This window comes from Capricornis sumatraensis, chromosome 3, assembly GCF_032405125.1.
Source record: "Capricornis sumatraensis isolate serow.1 chromosome 3, serow.2, whole genome shotgun sequence".
Classification (NCBI taxonomy): domain Eukaryota; kingdom Metazoa; phylum Chordata; class Mammalia; order Artiodactyla; family Bovidae; genus Capricornis; species Capricornis sumatraensis.
In genome coordinates, this window is record NC_091071.1 from 25,668,289 (window position 1) to 25,681,082 (window position 12,794).

Below are 12,794 nucleotides of genomic sequence, written 5' to 3' on the forward strand. Positions count from 1 at the left end.
TCTAACCCTTGAGGAGCTGACCTTCTAGTGAGGGGTAGACATAGGCAGACTAGGTTGGGAAAAACCATCAGGATGTCATTTGAGCACAGACTTGAGGAAGCAGATCTCTTGCAAAGATGATAGACTTGGAGTATTCTGGAAATGCCTGGGAGGCCACTGTGGTTGGAGCTGAGTGAATAATAGGCCATAAGGGTAGAGAAGTAAGATTTTGACTCCCAGTAAGATAGAAATCTTAGGTGGGATTTGGAGAAGTATCTGACCTACTGGCTTTCTCTGCTAGGTTGTCAGCAGGCTGGAGGTGAAGGGCTAGGGTGGGAACATTTGGCCATTGAACTCTGGGGTGAAGGTACAGAGAGGAAAAAGATGCTATTAATTGAAGTAAGAACACAGAAGACAATGAAATTTTTTCTGAGGTGTCAGTTATTAGCTGAAAGTGCAAGGCATAGTGGGGACACAGCAAACCTGCCTTTGGAGAGGACTCAGACTCTGGGGCGGCGGAAATAATCAGTGTGTTGGTCAGCACACCAAGACAGTTCATTAATGCCAGGTGATTGCAGCTCACCTGAGAAGCTGGGATTCGTTAAGGTAGAAGCAGGCACAATCACTTCCAGTGCTGTATTCAGGCTGAGTTGTGAGGGAAGTGATACAGTGAGAGAGAAAAGAAGAGAGATCAGTGGAGAAGAGAGAATTGAGAAACTGTAACCCTGATGCTGGGAGGGATGGGGGGCAGGAGGAGAAGGGGACGACAGAGGATGAGTTGGCTGGATGGCATCACCGACTCGATAGACGTGAGTGAGTGAACTCCGGGAGTTGGTGATGGACAGGGAGGCCTGGCGTGCTGCAGTTCATGGGGTCGCAAAGAGTCAGACATGACTGAGCGACTGAACTGAACTGAAGTCCTCTTGTTGGTTAGATAGCAGCTGTAATAGGAATGGGAATGGAGTGAAAATAGATCTGAATGTGGCAGTGGGTTGCTAGGACGATAAGGCCCTCATCCTGGCCTTGAAGCTACAGATAGACTATTGGAAAGAGTTCAGGGGTATACCATGTTCAGATCAGGTGAGGAGAAGGGAAGGAAAAATTCTTTGAAAGAAGAGAAACAGGTTCTGTAAAACAGTGGAAAAGTGAGAAAAGGAGAGAGGCCAGCAGAGAAAGAAGGTAGAACTAGGATATCAGATTGAGGCAGTAAGACAGGAGGCCTACTGGGGCTTATGCTTTAGATGAGCAATGAGGTCAGGTAGGGGATTTAGTGGTAGCTTGGGAAGAACTGGACGTTGAAGTTGCCCCTGCAGAGCTCTGCTGTTAGTGTTTTGGTTGGGCCCTCAAAGATAACATGCTGGAAAGAGGAAGGAAATGTGGAGTGTTGAGTATGCTAAACTGAGTATCTGTAGCTGTGAGTTTGTGGTTTGCACTCCAATTAAGATGGTAGTTGCATCTTCAATGGTGGCCTATGTGGAAGGAACTTCATCACAGGAATTCTGTGTAACTGCTCCCTTTTCCTATAATTTGTTCTGTTTTTTTGAATGGCTCCACAGCCTGGGGAGAGTGTAATACAAGCTAACTCAGTATTTTAATTACAGATCACTAAGCAGTTTTGAATCTGGAGAATTTATTGAATGCACTGAACAATTAGAATTGTTACCAGGAGAAAATATCAGTCTACTTGCTGGAGGATCAAAAGAAAAAATAGGTATTTGAGATAATTTTAAAATTAAGTATTTTAATGAACAAATTGTTTAAAATGTTTGGCTTAGTATACTTTAGTGGAGAATCTGAAAGTTTTTGTACATTTATTAGGGCAGAGTGTGAAGCAATAGATTAGGGCTCTTCACTTTACATCTGGCAAATATAAAAGTTTAATTCAGATTAAGCAAACTAAAAAAGGCTATTGTAATGCTTAGAGATCTATCTAGCCATTTTCTTTGAAAAAGTGCAAGTAGTGTTTAAATATTTTTCTTGCTTCACATCTTAATATGGTTGATTAATTAAATTCTTTATTATAACTAGAACATTTTAAAAAGTGTAGTACTGAAGTTAAATATTGTGAATATTTTATGTGTTAACATTGATCTGCTGAATTCATTGTTTGCCCCATTAAGTAGTAGGTTGACTTACTGATTTTTGAGTCTTTGAAAATGAACTCATTTTGGGAGGTCTGAGGTATTATTTTATGTGAAGTATTTTATACTTTTTAAAATACTTTTTTTATGCTGTTTTATGCTTCACATAAGGTAATACCTCAGACCTCCCAAAATGCTATCAGAAATGCTTGATCATAGTGTCTGAACTTAAATATGAACTTAAACATGAAAGGAGGTATTCATTGGTGATTTTTTTTTTTAATACTGTCAAGGTATCTTGTCATTTTTACACATTAAAAATGAATTAACTGAGTGGAACCTGTTTGATTTCTGTAGATATGAAAAAACTGCTTCCTAACATGTTAAGTCCAGATCCAAGAGAACTTCAGAAATCCATTGAAGTTCAGTTGTTAAGAAGTTCTGTTTGTTTGGCAACTGCTTTAAACCACATAGAACAAGATCAGAAGTGGCAATCTATTACTGAGTAAGTTTAATCCTGAGGAGGTAAATATGTATTACGTGTACCATATGGTAAATGTGTGTAGTTTGGTGGGGGTGAGGCAGTCACCGGATCACTGCAGTGGTAGTCATCATAGCTTTGTTTTAGTTGTAAAAGTTGTAGGTTGTATAAATGCTGCTTGCAAATATACAGAGGTTGAAACTAAAGAACATCAAAAATTTCATATCCCCAAACACAAATATCTTGACTTGCTTATGTCATTTTACTTAAAAGCAAGCAGTTCCTTTTTCTTTCCCCACTTTGGATGCCAGTGTGGTAGCATCTTATCACACTGCTTTATTCCTTCAGTGGTTACAAGTTGGAAAATCTTTTTTGTTAATTAGCAGCAAATATTCTGTTTCAGAAATGTGGTGAAGTACCTGAAGCAAACCTCCCGCATAGCCGTGGGGCCCCTGAGACTTTCTACGCTCACGGTCTCCCAGTCTCTGCCAGTCCTAAGCACGTTACAGCTCTATTGCTCTTCTGCTTTGGAGAACACAGTTTCCAACAGACTTTCCACAGAGGTGCGTGTGTGTGCATTTTCAACCAGGATATTCTTCTGACCATTAACAGGCATTAGTGTGGACAAATGCTATTTTTCAAGTTTTTTTAAAAAGTTTTAAAAATAACATTTGTAGCATTTTTGGACAAGCTATTAATATTAAATCCAGAAATCTAAAATGCCATTTTCAGCAAATTTTTGTTGGAAAACTATGTGAGGAAGATGGAACATAAGAATGGCTAGTTAGTTGCTTAATTTTTTTCTTCCTTCCTTTCCTCCTTCCCTCCTTCCTTTTTTTGCACGAGGAGTTGATTATGAAAATATATACCAGATTGTATAGATTTCAGATTTGACTGAAAAGAAGACACAGTGCCTCTTCCTTCAAACAGGATACAGTTTAACCAAAAATGAACCCTTCCCAAGGGAAATAATCCTTGAGAATCTTTTTATGAAGTGGTTGTTTTTTGTTTTTCTGTAACTTAGCTTTTGCTTTATAGAAAATAACCCTTTTATAATTAAAATGAGACTACTTTATTGTAAATGCATTGATAAATTGGACTTAATCTGAAAAAAATATTTTTGCTTTTGGAAAAACAAAGGTTTTTGTCTTTTTCCCTTGTGATTAGAAGATACAGTGAAGGTAGAGGAAAGTTTAATAGATAAATCTGAAATAAATCTGAAGTAGCTGACCTGTGGGGTCATATAAGGATTCTTTTTACATTAAGTGGTTTTGACTTTTCTCTGGCAGGACTGTCTTATTCCACTCTTCAGTGAAGCTTTGCGTTCATGTAAACAGCATGATGTCAGGCCATGGATGCAGGCATTAAGATACACGATGTACCAGAGTCAGTTGTTGGAGAAAATAAAAGGTAACTAGGTTGTGTTTTTTTCAGTTGCTCTTTTGAGATATAGTTACACATTTTGAATGTGTAGTTCATTACTTTTGACGTTTCTTCACATGTGTAGCCACCAATACAGTCAAGATGCAGAACATTCATGTCGGCCTCAAAGGTTTCCTCATGCTTCTTCCCAGATGTTTCTCCTCCTGTCTGTCCTGTCTCGGGCAACTGCTTATTTGTTTCCCATCACTGTAGATTAGACTTGTCTTTACTAAATTTTTTAATAAATTGTACAGTACGTTCTGTGTCTGGCTTCTCTTGCTCAGCATTTTATTTTTTAAGGTTTCCTGTGTTGTATGTGTCAGTATTGCCATCCTTCCTACAGTTGAGTATATCCATTGTATGAGTTCACCATAGTTTATCTGTTGGTCCTTTAACAGATACTTGAGTTGTTTTCAAATTCAGGCTATTATGTATGAAGTTGCTATGATATTCATGTACAGGTCTTTGGTTGGATATACATTGGCCTTTCTTTTAAATAAATACCTAGGATTGGAGTTGTTGGGTCATATGGTTTAACTTTTGAAATAGTTCAGCAGTTTCTTATAAAGTGGTTGTATATTTTACATTACTTCTGACATCTATGTACTTGCAATAGTGGGTCTTTAGTTTTAGTCAGTGGAATGAATCTACAATAGTATCTCATTGTGGTTTTATTTGCATTTTCCAGATGATTAATGATATTGACCATCTTTTCATTTGTATAGTGGCCATTGTATAAGTATTTAACTCTTGCCTATTTTTAATGAAGACTTATATGTTCTGGATATTCAAATTCTTTTATCAGCTGTACTATACCGTGAATGCTTTCAGTTCAGTTCAGTTCAGTCGCTCAGTCGTGTCTGACTCTTTGCGACCCCATGAATTGCAGCACGCCAGGCCTCCCTGTCCATCACCAACTCCTGGAGTACACTCAGACTCATGTCCATCGAGTCCGTGATGCCATCAAGCCATCTCATCCTCTGTCGGCCCCTTCTCCTCCTGCCCCCAATCCCTCCCAGCATCAGAGTCTTTTCCAATGAGTCTCTTCACATGAGGTGGCCAAAGTACTCGAGTTTCAGCTTTAGCATCATTCCTTCCAAAGAAATCCCAGGGCTGATCTCCTTCAGAATGTGAATGCTTTAAATAATTCAAATGAATACAGAATTAGCGTTTGTATAAATATTTATGTCTCATTTTTAAGAAAGAAACGTCATGTTGAATGGATATTAGAAATTTCCTTTTGCTGTAAAACAGAAAAGTTGCCAGAATTCTGTAAAATTTGTCAAAAATGTGGTCGTCAGAGTTACTGAGTAAATTTGCTATTAAATTTTAAGTCAGCTAATGCTGGGATATGGACTTGTACTGCAAGGTGATTACTGGCAACTCTGATTCACCAGGACCCTCAGTGCCATATAGACCTAGTTTTGGATCATTTGCCCAACACTTGCAAATCGAGGAGCCTTATGGCAAGTCATAAACTTCTGAATCACTTTGCTTAACAGTTATGGGGATTGCCTCGCTCAGATTCTTGAAAGGATTGACAAGGTATATAAAAGCCTTAGCACAGAGCATGACATATAGTAGGACTACAAGTATCATCTCCTTTCTCATCCTTCCTATACTGAATAGGTTTTAAAATTGAGAAGGAAATGTCAGTAACCTAACACAGAACTTGATTCTTCCTCACATTTTTTTATTTAGCAAACCCTTATCCAAATAATGTGCTTTGTGCCAGGTACTATGCTGTAAGTTGGGATATAATGGTGAACAAGACAAGTCTGTTTTTCTGCATTCCTAGGACCAAAGGGATTCTGAAGTCTAGCAGGGAAAATTGTCATCAAGCTAGGAACAGCAACATGGTGTGCTGACTGGAGGTGCACGTACATGGTGCTTAAAATAACGCAACAGGGCCACTAGTTTAATCCTGGGAATCAGAAAAGGACTTGGGGAGGAAGTAACATTTAAGCTGAGAAAGAAGGCAGACTGATTTAGTTAGAGAAAACACCATGTGTGAAGGCCACCAACAGTAATAAAAGATTCTTAGAGGACTCAATTCTCATCTAAGGGAGAATGGGAAGAGGTGAAGCTGGATGAGATTGAGATTAGAGTGGAACGTAAGCATCAGTGCCTGACAAGCCAAATTTACGAGTTAGGGAAGGGATGAAAGGGAAATTAAGTATTCAGATTTACCTTTATATAAGATCAGTTCAGTTGCAGGTTGAAGAACAAATTAGAGCAGCAGAAGTCCCTGTGAAAGGTAACCAAAATAGTGACAGTAGGGACAGAAAAAAGCTGATGTGACGTGAGGGTTGACGTCTAAGATGCCTGCCAGATTCCTTCTCAGGTAGCCAGGTTGATCATGTGCCTTTACCCAAGAAAGAAAACAGGGAAGGAAGTAAGAAATTTGGAGGGTGGTGGGAAATGGATTCCATGCGACACAGGTTAAAGTGCCTTTGAAATACTCGAGTATAGGTGACTAGACTGGTAGGCAGGTGGGACTCAGATGGCAGGTCTGCGCTAGAGATAAGATTGAAGCATCGTCAGCATTTGTATGGTAATTGAAGCCACAGGAGCAGATGATATTGTCCAGGGAGAGTATGCAGAGTGAGAAGAGTAGAGAGCCTAGGCTCGACCCCAGGAGCCCCAATTACAGTGGATGGGTAGTGGATGAGAAGGAGACTGAGAAGCTGATTCTTCAGAAAGGCAGGAGTAAACTAGGAGAAAACAGCATGGTAGAAGGGCAGAGGGTACTTACTCAAGAAGGGGGATGGTCTAGCCTTATCCTCATCCCCCACCCATTGGCCTAGGCTCTTCACTAGGTGCAGAAACTAAAAAGTTAATTTCTTAGACTGGACGATTTTTACTTTCATCTACTCCATTGTATACATTCATTTTAACAGACAAACATTTATTGTTCATTGTGTGCCAAGCACTATGCTAACTCCTAGGGATTTGAAGATGATGAAAAATGAGTTATCTTTATTTAGGGAGGCAGTGGGAAAGAGAATAGCTGGGGAAGGAATTTTTGGCCATGTTTTAGTGCTCTCTGGAATTAGACCAATCTGGGACTAATAAAACATTTTCTTCTCTGCAGAACAAACAGTTCCAATTAGAAGCCATCTCATGGAATTAGGTCTAACAGCAGCAAAATTTGCTAGAAAACGGGGGAATGTGTCGCTTGCAACAAGATTGCTGGCACAGTGTAGTGAGGTTCAGCTGGGAAAGACTACCACTGCACAGGATTTAGTGCAGCACTTTAAAAAACTATCAACTCAAGGTCAAACGGATGAAAAATGGGGACCTGAGCTTGACATTGAAAAAACGAAACTGCTATATACAGCAGGTTAGTAAAATAATATGTGACTATATACTAAAAATCAAGTGTATGAATGTTACTGTGTATGGTAATAGAAAAATTGAATTTTTTTCAACTTCTGCAGAACATTTGCATCCTGAATAAGTTTTGTGTAATTGAATTATCTATATAGTTTGGTGCTTTTGATTTTGTTATTATTATAGTAAGAAATGTTTCCAGAAATCATTGATTATCACTGAATTTACAATATTACTTTACCCTGAAGGAATATCATTTGTTTACTGCTAAGAGCTGGTGTTTTGATCTTTTTATAGGCCAGTCAACACATGCAATGGAGATGTTGAGTTCCTGCGCCATCTCTTTCTGCAAGTCTGCCAAAGCTGAGCATGCTGTTGCCAAGTCAATTTTGACATTGGCTAAATGGATCCAGGCAGAATGGAAAGAAATCTCAGGGCAGCTGAAACAGGTTTACAGAGCTCAGCAGCAGCAGAACTTCACGGGTCTTTCTACTTTGTCTAAAAATATACTCACTCTAATTGAACTACCATCTGTTAATACGATGGAGGAAGAGTATCCTCGGATAGAGAGTGAATCTACAGGTAGAATTTGTTTTAATAGCTTTAAATGTTGATTTTAGAAGTTATTTTCCCTGTTTTAAAGTTTACAGTGTTGTGTGTGGTCAGTTGTGTCTGACTCTGTGACCCCATGAACTGTAACCCACCTGGCTTCTCTGTCCATGGGATTTCTCACGCATGAATACTTTAGTGGGTTGCCATTTCTTACTCCAGGGGATCTTCCCAAACCAGAGATTGAACCTGCGTCTCTTGTGTGTCCTGCATTGGCAGATGGGTTATAGGCTGACTATAATTTGCCACAAAAACTGTCTCTGTGAAAATTTAGTATATTATATTGCCCAGAAGTGACTCAAGCACATTTCTTTAGTATCTGACACCACGTGGAAGTCACTGAACTCAAACCTCCCAGGTCATACTTCCCAACTCTCCAGTTCATGGTGCTTTTATGGACTTAGATGTTTTTGCTGGCAGAAAGGTCCTACCTGTGATATTTAAAATTCTTCCTCATACTGGGAAGAACTTAACACAGATATAGAATAGTGGCCTCTGATCCTGTTGACTGGTGAAGCACAAAAACTACAGAAAGGTTCAAGTTTCACATCCTGACACTAGTGTTACTTACAGAAAGGTACACGACAAATTCATTCAGTGTTTGAGTGCCTGTTATGGTAGGGACCATTATCCAGGTTTTACAGATTGAGAGATAGCTAAACATTTTGCTAAAACATTAGAATTTTGTTCATGTTGTTCATTTTGATGTTGTGAATCCTAGAACTGTAGTTACTTAGACTAATCTATGTACTATAGGTGTCTTTATTTGTAAGGCATATAGCTTGTTATCATTATAAACCTTCATATTGGCAAGTGGCACTATTGCAGGAGATTTCTTCATTTCTAAATTGGGGATAAAAATATTATTTCATGAATCTCTCATTGAATGAAATTGTCTACTTGTCACATATTATTTTTGCCAGAATTTTTAAGCTGAATCTAATTGTGAGGAAATGGCCAGTCATATCCAAAATACAAGACACTCTATTACATATCTGACACCTGAACTGTTTGTAAAGTTCAGTGTCATGAAAAACATTGATGTGTTTTACAGGCTTACTTGAGAAGCTGAGTGATTGATTTCAACATATTAGCCTTTCAGAAAAGCATAATGCAAATGTGTGCTTTATCAAATTATGTACCATTATAATGTTATAGGACTTACTGGCCAATAAGAAATTCCCTAGAAGGCAATGGCACTCCACTCCATTACTCTTGCCTGGAAAATCCCATGGACAGAGGAGCCTGGTAGGCTGTAGTCCATGGGGTCGCTAAGAGTCGGACACGACTGAGCGACTTCACTTTCACACATTGGAGAAGGAAATGGCAACCCACACCAGTGTTCTTGCCTGGAGAATCCCAGGGACAGGGGAGCCTTCTGGGCTGCTGTCTATGGGATCGCACAGAGTCGGACACGACTGAAGCAACTTAGCAGCAGCAGCAGCAGCAGCAGCAGCAAATTCCTAAAATGTAAATGAAAATGGTGTTAGAAATTTATGAATGTGACATTGTTATTTTTTTTTCCCCATCATGGCAGTACATATTGGAGTTGGGGAACCTGACTTTATCTTGGGACAGCTGTATCATCTGTCTTCAGTACAGGCACCTGAAGTAGCCAAATCTTGGGCCGCATTGGCTAGTTGGGCTTACAGGTGGGGCAGAAAGGTGGTTGACAATGCCAGGTATGTATGTTAAAATGTGTAATTTATTTAATGCATTGCAAAATAGAGATTTAGAATGTCTACTGACATGGCAAAGCTTTGGTAGCTGAAATACTGATGATTTGTTTTATTTTTATAGTCAGGGAGAAGGTGTTCGTCTGTTGCCTAGAGAAAAATCTGAAGTTCAGAATCTGCTCCCAGACACCATAACCGAAGAAGAAAAAGAGAGAATATATGGTATTCTTGGTCAGGCTGTGTGTCGCCCAGCGGGGATTCAGGCAAGAAAAATCTGATAAAGTATTTTGGGGGAAATAGTGTTCTAAATAGCATATACCTGATTAAATATTTCAGATGAAACTTTGATAAGATGAAAGTGAGTTAAAATATTTTTCTAAGAAGAATGTGACTTCTTGAGAAATCAAGTCATTTCCTTAGGGTTCTGTTTAAAAAGGTGAAGTTCTTTTTATGTAAAATAGATTTCTCTTTTCACTGCTCTTCTGATCAGATGTTAGGTTCTTATCACTAGCTTAGAAGCTTTTTAAAATATGCCCATGTCAAAGCACTACCCCACATATTCTGAATGGAATGTTTGTGTATGTGTTGGGCATAGGAGGGTTTATGTAAGTTTGCTAGGTGATACTTTAATATACAGCCATAGCTGAAAACCAGCCAACTAGACAGTCTGTATGATTTATTCCCTTCTGTCTCAAAATTCTATTAGTTCTAAAATGTTATGTCTAATTTAGTTGTAGACTTTAGACATGTGAATTTTATATGCTGAGCTAAAACTGTTGACTTCTTGTTCTAGACTTTGGCACATATCAGTGTCTGCCAAAGCTGGTGTTAGGTACGTGTGCAGTACTGTAGAGAGGGTCAGGTAATTCTCTGCAGGCAGAATATTATATTGTAACTGAAGCATTTAAATTCCCCAAATCAAAATCTTCAATCTTTGCTAAATGCCTGTATCCTTCTTTAGCTACATTAGTAAATATATCTTAAAGAGAAGCATAGTAACATTTATTTAGCATGTATAGCACTACGAGTGGAGTATTTTGATTTTTCATAAATGAGAAAATGTTTGCATATATTAGGGAAATCATGTACCTTTCTCATTTTTAAAATTTGTGTCCCCAAATAGCATTTTTTTGCCCTGTTTTTCTTTAGGATGAAGATATAACGCTTCAGATCACAGAAAGTGAAGATAATGAGGAAGATGACATGGTTGATGTTATCTGGCGTCAGTTAATATCAAGTTGCCCATGGCTTTCAGAACTTGATGAAAGTGCCACAGAAGGAGTTATTAAAGTGTGGAGGAAAGTTGTGGATAGAATCTTCAGCCTGTATAAACTGTCCTGCAGCGCGTATTTTACTTTCCTTAAACTCAATGCTGGGCAGGTAAGTAGCACAGTATTCTGTTATGAAAGTTTATTTGAAATTTCTTTTCTAGCAGATGAAAACAGTATTCGGAATTGTTTAATTTTTTCCTCTTGTCTCTCATCCTTAGATTCCTTTAGATGAAGATGACCCTCGGCTCCATTTAAGTCACAGAGTGGAGCAGAGTACGGATGACATGATTGTGATGGCCACGTTGCGGTTGCTCAGATTGCTTGTGAAGCATGCTGGGGAGCTTCGGCAGTATCTGGAACATGGCTTGGAAACAACACCTACTGCGCCATGGAGAGGTGATGATCTAATAGTTCCTTGGATTTCCCTGGCAGTCCAGTGGTTGAGACTCTATACTTTCACTGCAGGGGGTGTGGGTTAGATTTCTGGTTGGGGAACTGAGATCCCACGTGCTTCATGGTGTGGCCAAAAAAAGTTCCTATATGTTCACTGTTTGAATGTGTTATGAAATAGCTAAATTAGTTCAGATGACACTGTGAACTGCTTGTTATACCACTTTCCTCCCACCTTTCAGAGAAATGGAAGGCTGAGAGGCAAAAAGCTTTTAATATACAAAAGGAATTTTGGAGAGAGTGATAAGAATGTTTCAAAAAATTTCATATCCCTTTGAAAAAATTGTCTATGTCTGCCTTCTTTTACAGGCATTCACAGAAAATATATTTCTGTATAAAGTTTTGAATCAGGATTTTGATCATAGCTCTGTACCCTTACTAAGACTTCCCTAGTGGCTCAGATGGTAAAGCATCTGCCTGCATTGCGGGAGACCTGGGTTCGATCCCTGGGTCGGGAAGATCCCTGGAGAAGGAAATGGCAATCCACTCCAGTATCCTTGCCTGGAGAATCCCATGGACAGAGGAGACTGGTAGGCTATAGTCCACAGAGTCACAAAGAGTCGGACATGACTGAGCGACTTCACTCACTCACCCTTACTAAACCTGCAAATCAAGAGCTATTGTGTATATAGTTCTTTGTTATCCCAGGGAGAAATTTGAGGCTCCTAGAACTAATGGCTGACATATATCAAGTTTTATCCTTTTGCCTCCACCATGTTGACTGTTTTTTTAAATAACTTTAAAGTATTTTTCTTCTTATCCTGAAGGAATTATTCCACAGCTTTTCTCACGCTTAAACCACCCTGAAGTGTATGTGCGCCAGAGTATTTGTAACCTCCTCTGCCGTGTGGCTCAGGATTCCCCGCATCTCATATTGTATCCTGCAATAGTGGGCACCATATCGCTTAGTAGTGAGTCACAGGCTTCAGGTAAGGAAGGTTAAAATACTGCTACTTTAAATTAGTTTGCAAACACTGTTTATTAGGTAAAACTTTTTGAGCTTTATGTTCCTTAGTTGATAAGAGTTTGTGATTTTTTTTCCCCAACAGTAATGATAATAGTACCAATGGTAATATCATTTATTGAGTGAGTAGCTACCATGTCTGACAGTAAGATGTGTGCTTTACACTATATCTTCAGTCTCAAAATAACTCGCCAGGGCTTGGAGAAACTGAGTCACTCTCAGTTCACTGAGCTGAATTAACTGGCAGATAAGGATTGAAACCAAGTTCTGAACTCTGGCTAGGCAAACACTTTATTTGTTGAGACTCATCTATTATCATTCCCCCCATTTATCTTTTATTAGCTTATAATATTAATAAGTATGAAGCTCAACTTGTAAAAAGGTGTAATATCCATGATCCTTGGTCAACTTAGTGTACACGTGCAAGATGAGTTAAAACGAGTGCTCTGGAATCAAATACATTAGAGATGTATTCCCTAACTCAATGTATGCACATGAGAGAAACAGCCAATGTATACCTTTCTCCCA

General features: G+C 38.9%; 1 protein-coding gene across 1 annotated transcript in view; it reads left to right on the plus strand.

The window, feature by feature from the left end:
- The window catches only part of SMG1 (SMG1 nonsense mediated mRNA decay associated PI3K related kinase), a 94,782-nt gene that overhangs the window by 51,482 nt on the left and 30,506 nt on the right, over positions 1-12,794 (plus strand). The window contains exons 26-36 of the mRNA XM_068967127.1: positions 1,581-1,690; positions 2,418-2,565; positions 2,945-3,104; positions 3,831-3,951; positions 7,058-7,306; positions 7,594-7,878; positions 9,443-9,587; positions 9,706-9,844; positions 10,731-10,961; positions 11,071-11,248; positions 12,070-12,231. Coding sequence (XP_068823228.1) covers positions 1,581-1,690; positions 2,418-2,565; positions 2,945-3,104; positions 3,831-3,951; positions 7,058-7,306; positions 7,594-7,878; positions 9,443-9,587; positions 9,706-9,844; positions 10,731-10,961; positions 11,071-11,248; positions 12,070-12,231 — 1,928 coding nt within the window. The remainder of the gene's footprint in view (positions 1-1,580; positions 1,691-2,417; positions 2,566-2,944; positions 3,105-3,830; positions 3,952-7,057; positions 7,307-7,593; positions 7,879-9,442; positions 9,588-9,705; positions 9,845-10,730; positions 10,962-11,070; positions 11,249-12,069; positions 12,232-12,794) is intronic.